At 40.6% G+C, this 24,703-nt stretch overlaps 1 protein-coding gene across 3 annotated transcripts in view; it reads left to right on the forward strand.

Annotated features, from left to right (window-relative positions):
* The window catches only part of cntn4 (contactin 4), a 204,359-nt gene that overhangs the window by 73,249 nt on the left and 106,407 nt on the right, over positions 1–24,703 (forward strand). For all 3 annotated transcript variants that reach the window (XM_082532729.1, XM_082532731.1, XM_082532730.1), the window contains exons 4-5: positions 157–332; positions 15,876–15,971. In XM_082532729.1, the coding sequence (XP_082388855.1) occupies positions 157–332; positions 15,876–15,971 (272 nt within the window). The remainder of the gene's footprint in view (positions 1–156; positions 333–15,875; positions 15,972–24,703) is intronic.

Genomic DNA, 24,703 nt, shown 5'->3' on the forward strand with positions numbered 1-24,703 from the left:
CCTTTCATTTCTCTCTTGTTGAAAAACAATCAAATATACAAGTCACGTTCTGCTTCTTCTTCTTGTGCTCTGGCGTACTTCCATTGCCCCAGTCTACACTGAACAGTGTTTAATTTGTTAAATTTACATGTTCATTTTTCTCTCTCTCTTTTTTAGATGGAGACTGAATGGCACGGAAATAAATCCCAAAACTGGATCTCACTACAGCCTTTCTGGGGGCAACCTCAGAATCAGCCATCTGAACAAAGACCAAGATGCTGGAACGTATCAGTGCCTCGCCTCCAACTCTTTCGGGACCATCGTTAGCCGAGAGGCCAGTCTAACCTTCGCATGTGAGTTTATTTTTTTCTATTTTCTTTAGGCAAGCATTTGAGCCTTCTTGGCTTCCATTGGAGAAATAAAAAAGTAAAAGTAGAGGGAGAAAGAGAAAAACATGTCAGTCACAAACAAGGATAACATAGTGGGCTGCTCTTCATGACATGTTTAACATGGAGAAAGTTATCTCTGAGGTGCTATTTGTGTGTTGACTGGCGTTTACTCTATAAATGGCTGCACAGTAGGCAAACAGCAAGCGCTAAACTCACTGCAGTGGAGGAAAAAGATCAAGGTTTTCCTCTGAGGTGTCTTGGAGTACAGGCACGGTGATGAAGTGGAAGGTTCGGGTCTTGGTTGTACGTTCTGCAGACTCAACTAAACTTCTTAGCCAAGTTTGAGCATTAACATTGGTTTTATGCTAATGGCTTATTAGCTAAGTGACCATTCAATCTCTTTTAACCCTCTATAGCCCAACAGCATTAGCATAAATGTGCTTATTTATTTGTAATATTGTCAGAGTTAGTAATGTGGATCAGACATTAGACAACAGACCATCTCATACAAACCTAGATAACAGTACATAGTTGTTAGCTAAAAATTATGGCAGCTAATGCTACACTTGCGTGTCCTAGAAGTCACATTTACCCTCTGGTAAACAGTTTGTTAAACTTCATATGAGATTATTTACAAATTTCCTTAATCTGAAAAGGTTAGGTTTCTTCCACATCAAAGCAAAGTAAATTTCCAGTAAACTTCTAGCTAACATGAGCTAAGGAAAACAGTGGCAAAAACAGCTTAGCAACAGAAAAGTTCAGGATATGCTCACTCACTCACCTCAGTATCACTGTCATTGGTTAGATGTGAACTTCATCGAGTGATACTCAACTGTATCACAGGCCTGTCACAAAGTTTTATAGCCTCTTCGGAAACGCAGAGCAGCTGAAAGTAGCCATTAAGGAGCACCAAGGGTTAGCTGATGAAACTTTACTTTCCGTTACTTCAGAGAACAAAAACAGCACACCCACTCATGAAGAAATGCAAAGTCAGCACCATCACTTTTGCAGATTAATGTTTTTTTAATGGCCCTATCATACTGATTTCCGACCAGGAGGACGACAGATTGTTTGATGGATCTTGATGAGTCTAACTGACAAGCCTCTGGACCTCATATTTCTAGCAGGACTGAGTCAATAAGTGCCTACTTTATGTGCCAGTTATTTGACAGGAGTAAATCATGACATTAAAGGCAAAAGAGTGATCACTAGCTCAGATTAGATTTTGAGGTTTGGTGTTTGGGGACAAGGCCACCAATGTGCCTCAGGCCATTTATTTAGTTCCTTGGACCAGCAGGAGGTCAATCCATGATCTGATTCTGCTGGTGAATTTCCACTATGATAGGATGACAGTTCCATCAATTGTCGGACTCTGACCTTACCAACCTGCAGTTGTTGTCACAGAGTCGGCGTGTGCGTGTATGACCGAATGTCATCTATCTTCTTTATTACTCTTGGTATAGCTTAATTAACTCCACTGCATGATTGAATGGTAAAGGTTCAAGCGAATAATTTAAAGGGCAACTGGTATTACTTTAGAGTGTCATGCAATTCTTTATAGAAATTCAAGGGAAGTAAAGGATATGAGTGAGGTCCTCCTGCAGACTCCTAGTCAGATGCACACAGTGCAGGTATAAGTTGTGTTTCAGCACCTAACAGCAATATTTTTTCCTCCAGTAAAGGTCATGACCTTTTGATGGTAATTAGTTTTACGCATAATTTGACTGTGATTTTGACACAAGACAGGGTCTGAACTGACTCGCTCCTCTAATAAGCCCAGTGCTAATTGCACCCGTCAGAGCCAAAATGAGCGTAATCATTTGGAGCCATATAAATGCACATCTGCTACAATCAAAAAGGTCAAAAGTCAAGAGATTTAAAGTTTGCCCCATCTTCAGTGTAATCGTGCACTGTCATGAAAACATGTCCTTACTATAATTGATTTCCTGTGGAAAAAGATGAAGCATAACTAGAGTGTATACCGTAGAAAGAGGATGAAACTGTGAAGGAAACTTCAGCGCTGGGGACATGAAGGTAAAGGGAAGGAGTCCTATTGTTACTTACAGAAACAATAATAAAAACAATGTACTATAACACAAGTTTGTCCAATTTTTAAACCACATCTAAAAGCAATACAATCCAGGAACACTAGGCAGGCACACAAAGACTGAAAGAAACCATGCATGTATCAAGGTACAGGTGAAGTCAATCGTGACAATAACAAGGTTGAACAAAGAAAGGACGTAAAAAAGAAAGAGAAAGCCACAAGAGGAACTAACCTTCAAAATAAAGCAGGAATCAAATGAAATGAAAGACTACACTGAAAGAAAGAACTAGATTTGACACAGAGCAGTGAGAGACAGACCGGGGCAACGCAAGGCACAAAGAAAATGAAACAACTTTCAAAAACAGCATGAGAAAAAAATTAGAATTGGAACAGAAACTACGGATAATTGCGAACAGCTAGTCATCCTGTTCATAACTGGAGGAACTTTCATTACATGCATAACTGTAGACGTAACTCAACAAAATATGTCATTTGAGGATTGGATGATATGCTGCATTTTTCATGTTAACAAACCTCACAAAAAGACCAAACAACTGATCCCACTAAAGGAAATGCTATCTTAAATGCTAGAGACCTTTTGTTTTCGCCACAGAGCATTCATTGTTTTCCACAGACTATTAAAAATACATCACTAAGTCACACAATTGCACATGGTGACACTTCTGTCATTACCACACACATACACGCTGCACAGTCGATACCACAGACACAGTAAATGCTCATTAGCGCACAGAATGCACATCAATTCAAACCTGGAAATATTCCACAACAACCACCCGGTACGTTTGTTTGAGTGAAGTTTAAATCTGCACTGACCAGCCTGTTAGAGAAATCACAGATGATTCACATAATGTGAATCAAAAATGTTTTTCATTGTAACCTAATTTTAGCGAACTACTGCAGAAATGGGAAATCGAAATATAAAAATAATTCAGGTAACGTGTGAGTGTCTGTAGCACGTAGTTTTTTCTGTGACCGAACCCAACCACATGACTGGCACAACTTTTACTTTGAAGGGAAACCATTCTCCAGTCTCCATTTGCAGGTTGCATTGCACCAGCAACCCTGAGGAACCGCTGTCAACCAGTTGGGGAATACACTTGTCACCCTAGCAACAGGTGACTGTGTTACTCCCAGTGTGGGAGACAAATCTCAGGCAATTGTGCGCTTGACGTCATGTGAGAAACATCAATAGTTTACTCATGTGGCTCCATGCTGTAGTGGCTAACACATTTGACTTATGCACAGAAGGCCTCCTGTTTGGGATCAGAAGGAGGCGCAAACTCATTCTTAGCGGTAGTGGACCCCTAATGTGGGTCCCCAAGCCCAGGTGAATGGGAGGGTTGTATGGGGAAAGACCATTCAGCATAGTTTGTCATATTCTAAATACTACACAAACATTTTAGCAAAAGCAAAATCTGCTTCTCAAAAAACAAATTAAGAGAACATTTAATTTATTTTTGGTGTGGGTTTGTATCCAGGCTTCAAAGGGAGTTTGGTTTCTACTGATCGCTGTCCCATCATTTTGATCTAAAAAAGTAAAAATGACAGTGCACGCCAGGAAAGATTTTCAACTTGAATATTTCACCCATCAAGATCTGATGTGTGATGTAAGTATTCCCTTAATGTTTCTGAGCAGTGCTTCTACCCCAAGGTCTACTTGAAGCGTGTGGGGTTTTTTTTTCTTCTTCTTTTTTGTGGAGCATTTATACATCACGGCCTCTCTCAGAGGATAGATGTTGCTTAAAACGCATTTTACATTTCATGACCAACAGCAGGAAGTGAAACACAGGATAGAACAGGGTATTAGGGTTTTGTTCGGTGCTACCGGTAACCATAGCGCTTTCACCGGCAGCAACGTCTTTTGCCTGCCCAGTGCTTTTCAACCACACATCACAAAAGAAGCTCATTTTTGTGTGCTTTTCTGCTTTGCGCTTATGAAAGAAGTATTTTGCTCCCTCCATTTGAACGATTGTATTTACCTCAGCATCTTGTTTTATCAGTCGATGGTAGTTCTCCTTCTGCTGTCTTGTCTTGTAAATGTCGGTCGACCAAACAAATGTAAACCAAAGTCACACTCACAGTTGCAAACACGTCAAACACTTTTTGTGTTATTGATCAATTACTAATCAACTGCTGCATATCTTTGTGGACTACAGTGATTTTTTTTTTTATTCCATGCAAACGGTCATGGAATGGGAACTTTTCCATTTCCATTTTACTTTTCAGACTAGACTAGTTAATTAGGACATTTGTTGAAGACTGACAAAAGCGCGGGTCTGCCGGTACAGATATTTGGTGATGGGAGCCTCAATAAGCTGCTAGTTTCTCACAAAATCAAATAAATCAGTGCCATAGTTAATTGTTTTGACTCAGCGTGAAGGTCAAAAGATATTTAATTTTGAGCCGGGTCTTAGAATTGATAATGAAATCCTGATAGTGAGTCGTTGTGAGCACAGGAAAGCGTTGTTGTTCGGTGAACATGCTCTGCCTTCTAATTCAGTCATTTATCTCCGGGTGTGAGGGATTTTTGCCTTTTCTTTAATTAAATAGGTATTAGTGGTGTCTTAATCTTGTTCCAGGTGAGTAATCTTTCTAAAAATCCATTATTGGTCTTGTTGAATTTAGATTGCATTGACACTTAAGACCTGTTTATAGGTCTGAACTTAAATCATACATTTCCATTTAAATTGTAATTCAAACGTCGGGATTTGTATTTGCTAAAGTGTTATCTCCTTCCAGAGGTTGAGCATAGCATATATTGTGTAGAACAAGAGTAAACTGTACAGTGAGACTTGCTCACTTGAATGGTATTAATCAGTTAACATTTGTTAGTCTGCACGCTCCGTGACGCCTTCAAGGTTGTTCTTTGGAATTGGCGGAGCTCCAGATACTTCAGGATTCGTTTCCGTGTCACAAACTTTTGATGGATGACGGTAACCCTCGCAAGGGTTGTGGCTGTCTACCTCCCGAGGCAAGGATAACTGATGGCTAGTGGGCGCTCCCACTCAATACTTGCTGCCCTTGATTAGTATGTCTATTGATTCTGTATTGCTGATTATGTAAAAGATGTACACACATAATTCACACTGATGATCAGGCCGCATATTCAATAACAGAATGATAGTGTGGGCTTCTTATATGGGTGGCACTCTGAGGGCTGTGCGTTGAATGCAGTGACGAGCTCATTTACTGCTGAAGTTTCCGCGACCAGAGATGTCAAGAAGGTTGAGCTTTCCAGAAGAAAATAAAGTGCTGTATACTGTACTTTCCTTGAAACGCTATATATCCCATTTTGAGTAGGAGTGGATATTCGCTTACTTATAAAGTATCTCATCAGAGTCAGAAAAGCTCATATTTTGCCAAGGACATAGGAGGGGTGGGAAATTCCTGATGTCACCGGAGTAGGCTTTAAATCCTTAAGGGGAAATATGAATACCTAATTTAAATGCAAATAAATCCTTTGGACTCCTCTCAGCTGAGTGATAATGTGGTGTGAGTATATTGACTTAGTTAATGAGGTGTAAATAGCTAATGGGTATGATCTAGCTTTTATGTTTTTTTATCCGCAGTACACTATCAACATATCACACTTGGGAACCTGCTATAAAGTGGAATAACTCACTCAGCATTTAATGTTTACCTCTTTAGCTGTCCAGCCTTTGAAATGGGGAAAACTTTTTTGATGATACGTGCAGGGAATTGGCGGGGGGAGGGTCCTCAGCAAAGTCTAACCCTTTTAGAGCACATTACATTTTTGCTTTTTTACATTCCTAAATAATTGTTAAAGTGAAAGTACACCAGTACATAGATCACAGGTTTCAAAATGTACATATGATATAAAAAATGTACATGTTTAATATCATAATTGTGTACTATCCCATATCCTGTCATGGTCCTGGGTCTTTGACCTAGTGTTTTGAGTTTATTGTTATTATTTTCCAGTTTCTGCTGTTTTGTATTTGTTCTTAGGGTTTTGAGTTGGGTGTTTTCTATCATCGCTACCTGTGTCTTTCCTCTGTGTCCTGTTCGTGTCCCCGAGTTGGTATTGTGAAACAGTCTGTGAGTTTCCTGTTTTACTTTGTAGGTTTGTGTCTCGTTATGCCCATTAGTTCAAGCTGTTTCCCCTCCTGTCTGCCAATTCCTGATTACCTGGTGTGCCTGTGCTCCTCGTCGCGTCGTCTGTGTTTCTCTGTGAATCTTCTGTGTACTCTGCATTATTCCGTGTTTCACCATGTCTCTCTGCTTCCCGCCCCGTGTCCTCCTTTTGTGTTAGTTTTCCCAGTTTAGGTTTATGTTCAGTTCTGCCCTCACCTCTGTTATTGCTCACTGTATATAAATCTCACTTGCACCTCCGCCACTGTCTGCTATTTTGATCCTCCTTCTCACCTCCACACGACTGCTGCCCGAGTCGTGACATATCCCAACAATGTAATGCTGTGTAAGAGGTCTTAATCGCAATAGTATGTATTAAACTAATGTTTAAATTGAGAAAATGTAAGAAAAAAAAATGTGTCCAAAAAGCTGGAACATTTGCCTCTGTGTAGCAGCTTTGCTTCTTTTTGCCACAGTCTGTAAATATTTGGGAGCTGCAGAGAACATTTGTTGGACTTTTTGGAGAGGAATGTTGTCCCATTGTTGTCTGATACAGTCCTCAATCTGCTCTGTTCTTTTTTTTATTTAATGATGCTCCAAATGTTTTCAGTTGGAGAATCGTCTCTATTGCAGGCCATTTAAGCACCTTGGCTCTTTTACTATGGTGCTTGTATAATAGATGAGCATTGTTTTTGCTGAAATATTCAAGGCCCTCCCTCAAAAATACGTCATGTAGACGGGAGCATCTGCTGCTCTAAAACCTTTCAGCATTGATGGTGCCTTTCCAGATATGCAACCTGCACGCTTTTGAACTGAGTGATGATACAAAGCCAGATGCCCCCCTGTCCTCTTTAGTCCAGAGGTTTTTAAAAAGAATTTCAGTTCATTTCAGTTCAACAGACCCCAGAACAGTTTTCCGCTTTGCCCACAGAAATTTTTAAAAAACTTTTTCCGTGAGAAGTCACAACAGTATTGTCATTATGAAGTGTCTGAAAAATAACTGTCAGGTAATATAGTGACAGTCCCAGTACACATCCAAAAATGTGTATTAGTAATAAACAGCACTACTTAGTTACCCTGTGGCTTGAGAAAAACTCCTTGAAAGAACATGATATGAATACATCGATGATACTGATGTACTTGAAGGCATTGTCATTGTGGTTTTGTTGGGATCCAGCATTCATGATGACCTCTGAACGTGTGTTAGTTTGAGTTGAGCTGGCATTTCATTGCCCTAATGTACTAATGTACAGGGAGTCACTGCCTAATAAAAGCTAATATTAACACTAACCAATCAGCAGTCAGTTTAAACTTAAATGCAATAAATGTACAACGAGATGCACAGTGTTGGTTTGTGTTTGGTATCAATTGTTAATGAACTGATGCAGCTAATGTGTAATGTGGGCTGTTTAAGTGCAAGGCTAGCAGGGAATGGAATAATGTGTGAACTTTACCATGTCAAATAAGCAGGGTGAATGTGGAAAAATGGCTTCCAGCTACTTCGCTTAAAAAGTAGGATTCAGTGTTTTTTGAACAGAGGACTGGGTAATCTTACTGTTTGCAACATTACTTTATTTTATCTGCATATGTTAGAATGTTGCAAATTTCATGGAAGTGCAGCATCAAAATATATGCACTTTAATCTCAGTTCTAAAAATACTACTGTCGGCCTCCATGCAACTCTATACTTATCTGAAGGTCTACCCAGAGACTGTATATAAATGAAGGCAGATGTAACAGAGCCTTACAGCAGACTGGCTGTTTTTACTATCACTGCCTTGGTGTTTTGGATAGGGACTCTAACCACTCTATGATCTCAGAAACCAAGGCTAGCGTTGTGTCAGTCACATGGTAAAGGAAAATAAAACCCCAATTTATCCTCCTTCTTGGCTCGAATCTTCTGTAAAACTTGAAACAAGTGTCTGAGCTCATAGAGTCACCCAAAAAGTGGTGTTTTTAACAAAAAAAGAGCTCAATGTCATGTTGCTATCGACTTTGGTACAACTGAACAACTTTTTGCAGTTGTAGAAGTCGCCCCCTGCTGGCATTAGCAAGAAGCAAGTTTAAGACACTGACTTGTGTTCTCATAATGTTCTTTTAACTGCCAACCACAGTGCTTTTAGACTCAAGGTGGAACAGCTGAGGACCAGAGTCGAGGCAGGAGAATTAAAGATGCGTTTAAAGATTTTTTTTTTTTTTTCATTCCATGCATTCATCTCGTCTTGTCTAGTGACAGACAGGCTGATAAAAATCACTGAATACACACCTCTGTGCTGGCTCCCACCTTTGCGCAGGCACAGACAGTACAAACATAGATATGATGTCCTCATACACACACAAACACATTATATCCACCTTCCACTTGAAGACAAAGAGCATCCTCAAGGGGGTAGCAGGTTGTGATGGATCTAATGTTCACGGTTGGACGGGCTTGTTGAAGTATGATAAGTTGTGCTGGCATTTGGAAAGCTCATATGTCTGGGATGTGATCATCAGCTTAATCTGGATCATTGTTTGTAATGCCAGCCCAGGTTTGCAATAATTGATGCTAATGGATCTAGATGGGACATCAGGTTTACTTATTCTGAGGCTATTAATCATTGTTAGCCACTTCCCGTTTTGAACATTACTCTGAAGCTTTTGTGCGGAAAACATTAGCTCAGTTCTATAATATTTTAATGAAATTTCGAAGGGACTTGCGCTCGCCACTGTTCCTTTCAGTGACAAATTTAATGGATATGCTATTTGAGATATCCTTTGCAGGCAAAGTCTGTGCTTTCATGCTTCCTTTTGAACATGTGCACAGCTGCGTACGCTTAAAAAAAAACAAAAAACAGGCTTTTGGTCAAGCCTTCCCACCACAATGCACCCCAAGCCCCCCCCCCACACACACACACCCCGCATCTGAAGGCATCGGCCGTACCATATTCTAAATTATGCTTTTTACGACTTTCCCAAAGTACCTTTCACAACAATGCTTCTTTTGGTCTTTTTTGGCTGCTGAGAGTGGATGACTGAAGGTGGAGGTTGGTTTTTGGGGAGGGTGGGTGGGTGGATTTTGCCACTATTGCTGCATGCTTTCAGCATGGGCGAGGCCATGCCTGTCGCTGTGAACAGGCACAATCAGTACCTTTAGTGAAGTAGACATCACCCCTTCATAAATCCCAACAGCTTTCATCTCAGCCAAAAATAATGCCAAAGACTTTTTTGGGGGGAACAAATTCAGTACCTTAGATGTCTCTGGCTTTTGTTGACTTTGTTCTATAGGATCATATTTTGGGAAGGCTCGGATGCTTTTATCTAACCTTCTATCGTGTTTTTAGATGAAAGTAAATGGGGGGTTAATCCAAAAAAAAGAAGAAAAAAGATTCAGCTTTCGCCGTGAAATTTTGTATTATGCCCAATAATGCAAGCAGTGTTTAGGAGAAAACCGCGCGTCTATTTGCAGCTTTTTATTGTACCACCATTAATAAAAAAGACGTCTGTAGAAGCAAAATAATTAATTTCACAGAAGAGGCAAAGGGGAGAAAAAAAGCAGTGCAGATATTGCAGCTTTCATCAGTGATCTCTGATGAGCCACACCAGTCTGAGATAAAGCCCACTGGGAAGAAGGAAGTCGATTAGCCTTGCTACAACATTAATCACCTTTGAGTGACAGTTAAGAGATAACTAGGCAGTCAGTGTTCCTTTAAAAAACTGAAAAAAAGCAATAAAAATAAATCACCTAATTTAAGCTTTGAGTCCTGATTCAATTCTACACACATCATAAACCTCCAAGAAAGCGTCTTATATGGACATCTGCAGACATATTTGCCCTGCGTGCCTTTTTAAGCGCTTTTGGTCACCAACCAGCCAAAACCGGGTGCCGGCTTTTCACACTGTAGAAAAACTACGGGAATTTAGGAAGGCAGTGATTTGCTGTGTAAAAATGATTGTAGACAGCAACTTTGTCATCCCATTTGTGGATGTTCAGTTATCCATTTGTGTGGCAGATGTGTTTTTCACAGTAAAGAGCAGGACAAACAAGTGCATTAATCAAATAGGTGGATTTCTGTGCAAGTTCTTTAGGATTAAACTAATGTACAGTCACGAGCATAATAAAATATTTTATTATAAGATTTCTAAAATAATTGAGATGCTGGGTGCAGAAACCCAACCTCCAACAATATGAATGGTTTCATACAGTGCAAAGTATAAAGGAGTGGTGGTAGCAGATTATCTCTGAGGCTATATTATAATCACACTTTAAAATATAAAATTCTAATTCTAAATTTAATTATTAAGAATGTGTATGTGTAAAATTCGTGATTTTATGATGTAAAATCACAAATTTTTATTTTTAACTAGTTTAATTTATTGAGATATGTTGCAAGCTTGTGTTTTGTGTAGCATCTACCTTCTTAATATCTGTAGCCAGAACAAAATGAAGCATAATAATAATAACAACAATGTTGCACTCTGAAATGTTGTCAATTTGAGATTCGGTAAGACTATATTGGAGTTAGTAACTCAAAATGATTACTTTCCTGCACTACTCTGTGGTAGTTTAAGCCCTGCCTGCATTATAATAGTGCAGCTGAGTGTGGTGGTTCTAAAACTGTGGGGCTCGCTCTACTCGGGGGGTATAGAGCAATTTCACGGAGGAGCGCATGACCAGGATGAAAAAATGTGGAGTGGATTTGAGAAGTTGAATAAAACTGTTTCATGTGGGAACAATAAACTAACAGGAGTGCTTTGAGACTTGCAGCGCTGTCAAGCTTCAGGGTGCAAAATTACAAAAGACAGTGGAGAGTTTTCTGACAGGTAAGAAAGGGAAATAACAGACGATGCATATAACCACCACATCGATCAAAATAGAAGGCAAGGAAGTATGATGGATATCTCTATCTCAAGTTCAGTAAACAATAAGTCATTCTTTTATGTTTTAAACTTCGTCATAATGTTATTTCATTAAAATAACATTTTCCAATGAGTGGTAAATGTCGCCTTTTTTTCCTGGCGCCATGATGCGTAGCAGCCTGTTGTTGTTGTTTCTTCTTTTGTGACTTTATCGTCTGATAAAGTTTGTTTTTCTTGCTCAGTGTGACTTATGTGTCTGTCTCATGGAGCGTTGCAGAGAGACGTTGCCAAACTCCCGGTGTTCCTCAGTCTGACTGTGCTAGATGGCCGGAATTTTCAGGAGAGTAGAGACGTTAATCTGAGCAAGAAGAAATGTGCATGGGATGCACTAGTCGTCATTAAAAAGTGGTGTAATCCCACACGTTACTGTGAAGGAACATTTGTGTGGCATGAATAAGAAAAAACAAAGCCCGGAGGATCATCTGACACAGAGGATATGGCTAATTAATAGATCCCAACAACCCTGTGAACCACTTACTGCTCTTGCTAACTTTGCTGCTGCAAGGACAAAAGCAGAAAGTCTTCATACCACCTGTCCTGTCAGATTGTTTGTTTTTTGGTTTAACCGAGCTCTTTCTTTAGTTTAAGCTTTTATGATATTATATTTATGTATTGAGCTGTTGTTTTGGGTGTTGTAACAGGAACTAACAACGTTTGAAAAAAAAATACTTCATATTGTTACTGTGATTATTAGAGGTGGAGAAAAATCTGGGTGGATTATAGAAGGAGAGGTATGACAGAGACAAATCATGCACCGCTACCCTTCACAAGTAGCCGGCGTCTCTTACTCCATCAGTGAGTTTGTCTCCTAAAGTTCAGTGTCCTTCACAGTCACACACTTGTGCTCCCCTCTACACAATCACAAACAGTCCCTGATAAAACAAACTGCAGCACCATGACTCAGTTCCTGCTGCAGCCGGTGGGCAGCAAGCGCTACGAGTGAGTCCTGCGGCCACGGCAGAGGCAGCATGAACGTCAGCCTCACTTTGTTATGCTTTCTCAGCAGCCGTCCGAGTCTACTGGACAGCATGTTTTTAAATGTGAAGTAATCCATAGTGTCCTCTGCATGTGTACACCAGGAAGCCCAAGATGCTTTTTCTCAGCTCCTCGACCTCAGGTACAAGTGCCCCAGAAGCACAGACAGGAAAACAAAAAGAAAGTCCTTCTCTGGTTTTTGTTTTTTGCTCTCCACCAACACCACAGTGCAACTTTGCTTTAGCAGTTGTAGCCAAGAACAATGAGAAGACACTATATTAGATGTTGCATGTGTATTATTCAGGCAGAAACTGGTGCTGTTCTTTAAAATTGTAGCACTCTGCCAAATTATTCTGAATGACTTTACCCCATGTATTGATTCAGGTGTTTTCTTTTTCTGTCTCTCTAGTTTTAGGCAAGAATGCTGACTTTGGTTTTACATCCTTGAGGGAGACACATCCAATTTGACACTTAAAGGTCCAATCTGGCATTAATCTTTAGAAAAATATTAGGAATTGCTCTTTTAATAGGGCTTAAGACTCTCAGATCGCTATTAGTTAAAGCGTACTCTTGGGTTAAGAAGAGATTTATGTTTAAAGAAATAATTAAAGCCAGCCTCTTAATTGACTTGTTCTGTGGCCAATATGACATATATTAACTGACCTTATAGTCCACTTCATAAATCACTGAGCCCGATAATTTTACATTTAGATCACTTGGAGCTGAACTAATCAGTAATCTCATTTGAGTGGATTGTTTGCAGTTTTGAGACGAGCAGGTCTGCAAAGACAGCGCTCGTGTCCGCGCCACCGCTCGAACTGACTTGACAATATTCTGCATATTGCAAGGTTAATTAAGGTTAATTAATCCAATTTGGAGAATATGTATGGATAAATCTGAGACAGTATATCAAGCCTCTTAATGTATTAATTCGCTGTCTGTCTTTTATTCGGTTCGGTAGCTAAAATCACATTTATGAATGATCTCTGACCTCAAACTGAATATTAAAAAAAAAAACAAGAAGTGGAATAAAGGAAGCCAGAAGAAGCTGTTTAATTTAATTATGCTGCCAATTAACCTCTAAATATACGAGTAGCTCCATGTTTTCTTTGTACTTATTACAAGTATCTGTATTTAAATAGTTCCCTTAGGAATATATGTAGCACTCTTCAAACTGAGTTACCAGTGCAGACACTTAGTCTCTATGCAACGTGTGAATTACATTTACTGAGCTCTGTACATCATTAATGGAGCCAATTTGAAATGAACTGGTTCTTCTATAGCGCTTTTCTACTCTGTCTGAGTGCTCATTCATGCAAGCACTTCTCTATCTAACAGTCATACTCCAATGGAGCACCTTGGGGTTCGTATCCTGCCCAGACTGGAGGGACTGAACCACCAACCTTCTGATTAGCAGATGATTTGCTCTGCATAAATCATCAGCAAATGTCAGATGTGGTTCTGACCTGCTATTGTTTCCATCAGCTGTCAAAGGAAAATATTTCAGTTTAACAGTACTTGTGGTGTCAAAGCCCTACTAGGAATAGCTTTGTGTGGTTCGGTGGTGGTAGGTTTGATGAATGAAAGGTAACCTGATTACCACCAGAGCTATTAAAATCCCTCATGTGTGACCTGCCACGGCAACCATCTCTGCTTAGCAGCGAGGCTTCAGATTGCTGTCTGGCTCATATTAGTGTGGGTGTGTGTCTTTATTGATTTCAGTGCTTAGTTATAGTTTTTTTTTTTCATCATGTATTCAGCTCAAGCTTAACTTACATTCATTATTCGCAACATACAATTACCAGTGCAGGTTACAGGGAGCAATAATAGGCCTCATTCTTTTCATTTCCACCTTATCTTAAGTGTGTCCCCTCAAGTATGCAAAAGCAATAAATCCAGCAAAAAGAAATTAAGCAACAGACACACACACACACACACACACACACACACACACACGAGTGAGTGCTTCCTTCCATCGACCTATCTTTGTGTGATTAACAGGGGTGTGTCAAAAGAAGTGACATAAGGTGGCCCTCACCCCCCTTACCCACCATCACCCCCATCCACACACACACTCACAAAAGCAGCCAAATAACTGAATGCAGCTCCCTTCCTTTGAACAAAGGCACAATCTCTTCTCTTCTTTAAAGCAAACATATATTTATGTTCATGGGGCGACCGTGGCTCAGGGGGTTGGGAAGCGTATCTGTAACCGGAAGGTCGCCGGTTCGATTCCCGGGCTCTCTGTCCTGGTCGTTGTGTCCTTGGGCAAGACACTTTACCCTACCGCCTACTGGTGATGGCCAGAGGGGCCGATGGTGCGACATGGCAGCCTCGCTTCTGTCAGTCTGCCCCAGGGCAGCTGTGGCTACAACCGTAGCTTGCCTCCACCAGTGTGTGAATGTGAGAGTGAATGAATAGTGGCATTGTAAAGCACTTTGGGTGCCTTGAAAAAACAGTCCTAAGATTTTTGAGTTTGCATCCAAAACGTGTTCATAGTGCTGCAAACTTTGTCCGCTGTACTCACAAGACAATGCTTTTACCCAGTTGAAGGGGAGGCGTTGGAAAGTAATGCTAATGCTCAGTCCCCGAAGGGTTTTTCTTCTAAAATTCATCACAGTTTTTCATCCAGATTCTACTTTTTAATTCTTATTTCTAATTAATCACAGAGGGAGTTTGTCAGGTTTTTAACAATAATAAGTGAGAAATTTAATTCATTTGTCCTTTTAGTCATATCAAAGCATTTACACTTCCTATGACGACATTGTATGATGTATAATAGTCAGGTACAACTTATCTGTCCTGTACTGATTTACACTACCCGTGCGTCTTTTAAATCACTCATTGCTGTCTTCCTCCACCAAAACCCCCGTACTTGTGGCACCATCTCTGTGAATTTGGATATCGGCAGCACAGGCGCACGTGGGGGGGGGATGATTTGGCTTGAGGCAAAGCCAAAGGCTGTTTACTGCCAAAAATGTTCAGTTTGTTGCTGCTGAAGGTTCAGGCAGTCTTTAAAGGTTTTTTCTGACTTACTCAAAATGTTCCGTACGTCATGTTTTTGTATATCATTTGCTTGGCACGGGGCTTCAGGTTTTTTGCAACAGCGTCTGACACGCTGTGAGTTTGAACTCTGGCCCTCAGAGTTTACAAGTACTGTATTTGACAGGATGAAGCATCAGTTCCTTCCCACAGTCTGAAGAAATATAGGCCATGAACTTTCTGGCGCTATGTGAGTGTGTGCTGTGTTTATGTCTGCGAGCTCTGTAATAAACAGGCAACCTGTTGTGAGCGTTTTCCCCACCTGCTGCTTTAGGTTGCGCACAATGTGACCTTGAAAAGAAGTAAGAAAAACAGTAATTTGTTCATGACAGCACCTTCATGTGTATGCTAATAAAATGTAACAGCCTCCAGCTTGTGGAATATTTTACTTACTGCTGTTTTCTTGTTTTGTTTTTTCTATTTTGCAGACTTGGAAAACTTCAAGACTCAGAGAAGAAGCTCTGTTTCAGTGCGTGAAGGTCAAGGAGTGGTTCTGCTCTGCGGCCCTCCTCCTCATTCTGGAGGTAAAAATAATAAGTTCTCTTGCTTTTTCTTTTTCTTTCAGTTGACTAGCGAGCATGTGTCTGTTTCACACTGAAAATTGGAAGTTATCTCACTGTGCAAAGTAACGATGACTGAAGCGCTTTCAGACGGAGCTCTTTGAGATGTACCTGTTTAACAGCGGCTTTCGCTAGGTAATCAACACCTTAAACCTGACGCTGTGGGGATGGAAAAATTTCCAAGCGATTCGTGCCTCGTGTAGGTGTGATCACTCTCGGCTGGGTCATGGGGAGTGGGACAGCCTCTCTGTTAGGAGCCTAAAGCTGAATGCGCTTTGATGAGAGGGTTATTTTTTGACTTCATTTCCATGGCAGTTAAAATAAACTATTGTGCAGCTCTATTTATTCAGCAACGTTTGCTCTCAAGCTCAAGGCAACGATACTCTGAATTTTATACGGTGTGAGAAGGTAGCATACAAATGATTTTGCTTTCTTGCTGAAAGCCAGATGAGAAGACCGTGCCAGACCGTGCAGTAGGTAAGCTTAGGCTGCCTTCTGAATTCAGGTGGGTTCGTTTAGATGTACTGATCTTGCTCAAGCAGTGACAAGATCATTCATATGGTTAGTTCAAACTGAGAGAAGAGTGTCTTGAATTACATGCACTATTCAGACATTTGAAAAGCTGTCCTTTTTCATCACAGAGCAGGCTGTGACCAGAGGAACTGATTACAATCACATTATTGGCCATCAGCCTAGATAACTCGGGAATGTGATACCTTATCCTTGAAGGAATTTCTTAGAATTTGGCTGATGCAAGCAATTCAACTACAAAATGTGGAAATATTTCACAAAAACTAACTTTTTTTAAAAATATATGTCCAAAAGTTAAAGGTCAACTTCACTGTATTTTTATGAGGCCATTCAAAATTGAAACTAAATCTGAGTTTGAGAAATTTCTGACTGCGGCTACAACAACAACAACAACAACAACAATAATAATAATAATAATAATAATAATAATAAGCCTCGGTTATTTATATAATTTGTATTTGGACAATTTTATTAAAACACCAAAAGATAATTGAGGTAAACTCCTCAGTTAAAAATCAAGTTTTAAGCCAAGCTCTTCATTCCATTCGTCTAATTGCAGCAGATGTGTCCTTGTGCAGCTTCTTCAATTCACTTATTGGAAGTGCTAAATGCAACAGCTGCTTGGATTACATTCTCCCAGCTGACAGCTACCTAACAAATATCACTGATTCATACACTGGTCTGCTTAGTAAAAATGCTGCTCGCATTGAATTGATTGTAATTGTTTGCAGCTTGTATCCTTTTGGGGTTTTAACCGGTGAAAGCTTGGCAAGCTGTGGAGTAATTTGGAATTTTAGATTTACTTTCAAATAGCCGAGCTGACATGCCCGCGTTTGATTGTTCTCTATACTGTGAATAGTTGCTTCGCTGATTCTCTTCATATCTGCCGATTTGTGCTGAAGTAATCCAATTAGGTTGTGTTTTTTAAGACCAACAGGCACATGAAAAGCCCCCTCAAGACACTTGTCTCCTCACTAATAAACAGAGCCAATACAAGGTGTCAGTTAGAAGTCCATTTTAGTAAATTACATCTCTCTGTTGTAATAGAAGCTACCGCCGCTCTGTCATTCAGTTGGATAAACAGCCTTAATCATTTGTTGTTGCTGTGGTTCTTCTAACATTAAACATTTACGAGGACAAAACGTCTTCGGTTTATACCCTCTCATCTTGCCCCAGAGCCCTCGCACGTTTGAAACCTGCACGAGCGTGTTGGTTTGCATGACCTTTAATGAGAAATTCACTGCGATTATCTTCACCTGCCAGTCCGTACTGAGTGTTAGCTCACAAAATTATTTTCAAGGCATTTTTCAAATCCCTCACTCAGACAAAAATATCAGACAGCAGACACTAAATCGGGATTCAACAGGCTTCCCCACAAATCCTGGCCAGGCTATTGGCTCCAAACACACACACACGATTACATGTTCTGCCAAGCTGCCCATCAGAGGAACAGCATATTCAAACTGGCAACAATGAAAAGCAATCAATCAGCAGGCAAAGAGCTAAGTGTTTTGCCAGTAGTGCTTTTCTTTGTTGACCCGATACGCTGCTTTGTTGCATCTGAAACGGCACGCTGCACGGCGGGTGACAGGGCGCACCGCTGCTACTCTGGCGCTTCGGCGTCATGCTAGGGTCAGAGTGAACATGCACGATAGGGCATCCTTTGACATAAAGCCTTGCAGTTAGGCAGCAAAATGTATCCTCTGAATGAATTCAAATTTAATTTGCCTGAAAGGAAGTGAGTGGCATAAAACATACTGAATTAAAATTAGTGAGCGCTCACCCTGAGAAATGACTAAATCTGTGCTTTGCTTAATGCTTGTGTGATTGTAATGCTTTGCTTGCTTGTTTGTAATTTGACAATTTTATTATTTATTTGTTTGTTTGTTTCTTGCCCTGTTTCCCTTTCTTTGTTTCACTTTAGTAGTTCCAGTTATTTTTACACCATTATAAAAAGGAGCGTACAAATACGCTTTAGCTCCTGGTGGTGTTCTTTTGTCTCTGCTCTTGTCATCAGAATCTAAAGCTAACAATTTATTCATCCTAAGATCTGTGAACTTTGTTTCTATTGCTTATTCGTTTCTCGCTATCTGTTAGTTTACTGAGTCACAAACCACATACACCAGCCTGATGATTTATTTCCACAGCAGAGCGCATGATGTGTATTAATACACTTCTGAAAATAGGACCCAATAAATACCAGGCACTTTGTTTATTCCTTAAAACTGCAAGTTGCTTTACTTTTCCACAAAGCTTCTGGAACAGTGAAACTATGAATTTAAGACTGGTTTTGAGGCGTTTTTTGTTTTTTCACTAGTAACCAAGCCAGGGGACGGAGAAGACAAATCACAGGGGCCCTATACTTTTCACACACACAGATATGCACACATTTGTGTATTTCACAAATTCTACATGAAATAGTTTTGCCATTTTTTCCACTTTTAGCTGGTTTAAACATACAGTATGCAACTTTATTCACAATAGCGAATGGAGACATGAACTATTTGGACAAATGTCTTTATTTTTTAATTCAGGTGTTTTCACATGCAGTGTCACAGGTGTGTAAAATCAAGGAGCCAGCCATGCAGTCTGACTTTGCAAACATTTGTGAAAGAAGGGGTTGTTCAAAAGCAGCGGTCCCCAACCTTTTTTGCCTTTAAGGTGTCGCTGATAAATACAACAAAACCAGTACTGGTACCAAAAAAACGAAGATTTATTCATAACACACGGGAAAAGACCCAGGGAAACCGAGTTAACGATAAAAATGATTTAAAAAAGTAACGATTAAAAACCCTGAAAACCATAAATTTCAGACCTGAGCCTCAACTCTCGCGGCCCGGTACCAAACAACTCACGGACCGGTACCGGGGTTGGAGGCCGCTGTTCTAAAGAACAGACTGAATCTGAGTGTGGTACTGTAAGACGATGCCACTGTTGTAACAAGTGAGTGTGTGAATTTTCTTCCCTTCTAGAGTATTTTAAGTGTTATTGCAAAATCGAAATCCCAACAACTCAGCCACCAAGTAACAGATCACATAAAGTTAAAGAGTTCCAGACCTCTTCTGGCATTAACATCAGCACAAAATCTGTGTGCTGGGAGCTTCATGGCATGGGTGGTACTCCCATAGGTGAAGGCAGCTTGTTTCCATATCATTTAACTTGAAAAAATGAGACAAACAACAACTAAAAGCCTGTGGCTTGTCATCTTTATGAATAAGAATTGAAATCTGAGTGTCTGTAGTCGGCTCTGAGCTTCAACAGAGAGCTAACGTTAGCTTAAGTTTGCTTCATTTACAAAGGTGTCACTAACAAAAATGGGTTCTCTGAGGGTACACAGAGCATAATAAGTATAATTAAATAAACAATTAATTTCAAAAGATGTGTGAAATGTTGCCAAGCTGTTAAGACATAGCAAGTATTCAGAACTCATTAAACAAACCATGCTACCTAAATACAATCCTCCAGTTCAGGCGAGGGAATGTTTTGATGAATATCACTGCTCGTGTGATTAGAAACACTATGCTGGACAACAGTAAAAAGCTGCAGAGCCTCGGTTGAAAAGCTTTTACATGCTCTACTAGAGACATGAATTCAGGAAGCAGCTCAGTCATCAATCTCAGTTGTGTCCTTGTTTTATTGCAAATCTGTTTGGCGTGTCAAAAGATACGCAATGGTGTGTGTTTTCTCATAAATTCACAGAAACAAGATGACTAATGAGGAAAAGGCCATGCATCCAGGATGTGAAGACATTTTTTTCAATCTGCAGGCAGCCTGAAAGGAGACTCAGAATGATAACAACAGAACACAGGTTTATATTCAGGAAACAGTATTTTTCTCTTTTCTGAGGGTGTAAGAGAGGCCGCTAACCTGGCAGTTTTCAATTGGTCAAAATACATGTTTGAAATCTGTGTTGTGTTTGTTTCTGAATGCGACACCAGGGGCCTGTTCTTTGTACCGCGCTAAGTAAGTTAGCTGGATGAGATTGTTGACGATTTCGCGTGATCCTGGATCGTTCGGTTCCCCGAAGCCCATCCGGGACTTGCTGTCATAGCAACAGAGCCGTAAGCGTAAACCTGCTGGGGAGCAGGTTCACTTTATGTAAACAGGATTAGATCGCGGCCACGCAGGTATGCCCGCGTCATTCATACGAAAGCAACAGCGATATTCCACCACTGTTTCACCATAAATAAATAACATCAATGTAACTAAAGATAATGCAGCACCTGATCCATTTATTGATTTCACACAGGTCATTTCCTAAAAAAGGGAAATGTACTATTAACATTCTATTACATGTATGTGATTATTACAGATTTAATTCATATTTCAGAGTAGCAATTGTAAATTACTTCGTGTAATCAAGATGAGAGACCACGGCTATAAAAGCGAAGGTGGATTTGGGAAGTCTGTCGCAGCCATGTCCTGTCCGTATACGCGAGCAACCCATTGCGGAAGGTGCAAGATTGATAAGGAGAGTCCTCAGAATTCAGCGTATATTGCGGGATAGACAGGATCCTTTAGCTCAGCGCGACAGTGTGCTCATAGAGAGATATCGATTTTCCCGTGAGGGTATTATTTACTTAACCAACTTGTTGACGAGGGGGTGCAGGACCACCACCTGTCTTTTGTTGCTCTGCCCTTTTCTTGGTTGCTGTTATAAACAAACAGATTATTCCAGGGTCTCTTTCCAAGAGACTAAAAGCAATATAAGTGATAAATATTACCATTCTGTAGAATATTCTTATATTTCACTTTTACCTGTTCCCATGTTCTAGTGGGTCCTGTCGTGGCTCTAATGTGAAAGAGGATAAAATATAACATATTATAATATAATGTAATATAATATTGGATAATATAGTGTAATATAATAAATTTACCCTACCGCCTACTGGTGTTGGCCAGAGGGGCCAATGGCGCGATATGGCAGCCTGGCTTCTGTCAGTCTGCCCCAGGGCAGCTGTGGCTACAACCGTAGCTGCCTCCACCAGTGTGTGAATGTGAGAGTGACTGAATAGTGGCATTGTAAAGCGCTTTGGGTGCCTTGAAAAGCGCTATATCAATCCACTCCATTATTATTGTTATTATTAAATTACTTACGAGTTTAATTTGTCAGCAACTTCCTGCCAGCCCTCGCTCCTTGCTTTTGCAGCCTTTGCAGTGTTCCCTTGCGTTCTGATTAAACTCTGAAACTCCTGAAATCCCTCACTCAAGAGTTCTTGCTCTGCTGCCGAAAAATACCGAGCCGAGCGCGCTCCGTCGACATTTTCGCCGACCAATCAGAGGGTTGCCGATCAATGTTTCTACTATCGATGCGTAGCCCCTTTTACGCCCAGTGATCTCACATTACTGCGTCCAGCTGTACTAATCGTCAACAGCAGGTGTGTTCGGGGAACCGGATTAGCGCGCTCACGGTTAGCGCGATGGTTTGGTCTTGGATGTTTCATTTGATCTTGGATGTAGTAAGCGACGTACGAAGCACAGGGCCCAGGCTGACATCTTGTAAGCTTGACAGCATTTCAAGGTTTGTTTGAAAGCAATCCTTCTGAATAGAAAGAATATTAGACAGTTTCATCCAGTTGCTTTCAGCAACGAGCTAACCCTGTCCCAAACCCCGAAGAGTTATATGAAAAGTTGATAATGACACACATTCTCTGCTTGTTGTGGTGCACTGGTAGACTGGGGGGGGGGGGGAATCATTTTCAGTCGTGTGCAGTCAAGTTTTATAATGCTCCTTTGGCACAGAGAGGATGAATCACAATGTGGCATCGGTAGAGTGACAGTCAATAACAGGACAATAATGACTGTCGAGCCACCTAAGCCACCTTCCTTCCCTGACAAGGACCTCATTGCATTTTAATCAAATTCTGCATGTGGGTAGTACTTGCAAGGAAAACCTCTGCACATCCCTATTCAGTGCCATATGTTTGCAGATCTTCCCATGGAGTTAGGACCCTCTGTGTAAGCCCAAGGCTCTGGTGGGTTTCCACCTGCCAGAGGGGGTTCTCAGAGGGCACATTATGTGTGGCAGACAGCTGTCCTGCCCGCTGTAAGCAGCATGGAGTCACCCATGCAGAAAGATGCGTTCGGACACAAGAAGTAGATGGGGATGGTGATAGAGAGAATGATTTCAAAGGAACAGAAAATTAAGGGAATGTGCTGGAAGGGAAGCACATATCTGCTGTATGTAAACCAGGATTAGATCGGATGTGTGCATGTGTATCTTTAGGGGGGGGGGGGGGGGGGTTGGTCAGCACATCTCTTTGTGCTATATCTACAGTAAACAGACACATAACTGTGTGGTGATAACAGCAACATGTGTGTTTGTGATAAGCATGACGTGTAACCTGCATATTATGGAAGCAAATATCATAAGCAGCATGCACAGCAGCTGCCTAGATTGATTACTGGTGACAATACAAACTATGATTAATGACACCGTAATGACAGATAAACAGGGATTGCGTCACTAACTATAATACAGATGACAAGGTAATATTAGGACTTACTAAAATCTATTAGATAAGGGTGTAACTATTCTGCAACCTTGCTCAGGTGATGATACAGTTGTGCATATTATCATGTGGTGATTTTGTCTTCCCTTATTGTGTTATCCTAGTTTATGCTAGTCGTGATGTAGGCGGTGTCCAGATTCATGGGCTGCATCCTCCTGAGGCCGCATTTGTAGACTGATTACGTCACAACGACGCAACGAAGGCTGTCCAAATTCATAGACTCCGACAAATGCAGCCGACAAATGCGTCCTCCTTTTCCCCGAATTTGAAGGATGGGTCGGGTGTGTCCTTCGTGGCCTACCATATCCCAGAATTCATAGCGCGGCACAGCCAATTCCAATTTCCAACAATGGCGGCCGCTACTAAGTTTTAATATTACTTTTATTGTTCTTTCTGGGTCAAAAAATAAACTTTTAAGATATTTTCAGGCGAGAATGTAGCTGTGTAAACGTCAAATATCTGCTCGGTTTATCAAGACATCGCATGTCTGGAAAAGTGCTTCGACGTTTTCGGAGACGTCTGTTACCCACCAGCTCGATAGCTAGCCGGGGCGATGACAGCGAACTCCCCGTACATCTGGCCTTCGGAGGACCCGGCCCACTTAGACCGCAAAGGCCGGGTCCTCAGGAGGATGCAGCCATGCATTTGGACACACCTGTAAGGAGTTATTGTCTGGTCATTCAGGTGAGGAGAGCTGGAAATATATGAAAATACTGAAGTTTATTTTTCATTTATGATCAAATTATGATTGAGTGAGCATTTAGTTTTTTTCTGACCATACTATTCTACTTTCTTTTAACCTATTATACAGAAAATATTATTATTACTGACATTAAAACATCACAGATATTAAACTGCTCAGCCAAGAAAAACATAAAGATTTATAAACTTAAATAAGATTAAAGTACGTCACGTGAAATTAACATAGCATGTCCAATGATAGCTGCCTGAAGTTGTCAACCTGTTTTAGGTTTTCTGTTGGTATATTGATCAGTCGCCTGGCAACAGTATTCAAATAGCAGCTCAACTATCCTTCTGCTTGTCAAAAATAAGATATTTAAATTCCTTCTGAAGGTGCACTTTGATAAAGGCTATATGAAGTTTTAATCTCTTCATGCAGCATGAGGAGCGACATGTTTATTTCGTGGTATTTGTTGACTCATACTTAGTAGTTTCTCTTTTTTTCCCATCAGGGATTATTCTGCTCTTAATCTGATTAGCAGCTGACACATTTCAATCTCCATGAGTAATCTCCTTTCACAATCCCGTATTCAATCATATTTCTCCCGCTTCATCTGTCTGGAAACTTCAGCTCTCTGAAATAATATCGCATGTCACTGTCACACCGTCCATGGCTGAGCCAACAGAGCCTCTTCTGCAAACCCTTCTGGTTTTGATATAATCTAGCAGTTACCTCATGCCGAAGAAGAAACTTTGTAGACAAGCAACCAACAACATGACAGTGGCATGAAATGGGATATTTTTCTGAGAGTGACACTCGGGAGTTGATTGGAGTTTCAAATCACGTATGAAAAGGTCACAGAGGAGTCTGAACAGAGAACGCACACATTTCCCAAAAGACATGTGTGAGTGACATGTTTCCTCAATCTCCTTTAAGCTTCTTAAAGTTTACACTAGTTGTTGTTATGGTTG

The sequence above is a fragment of the Aulonocara stuartgranti genome, assembly GCF_965226115.1.
Source record: "Aulonocara stuartgranti genome assembly, chromosome: 5".
NCBI lineage: Eukaryota > Metazoa > Chordata > Actinopteri > Cichliformes > Cichlidae > Aulonocara > Aulonocara stuartgranti.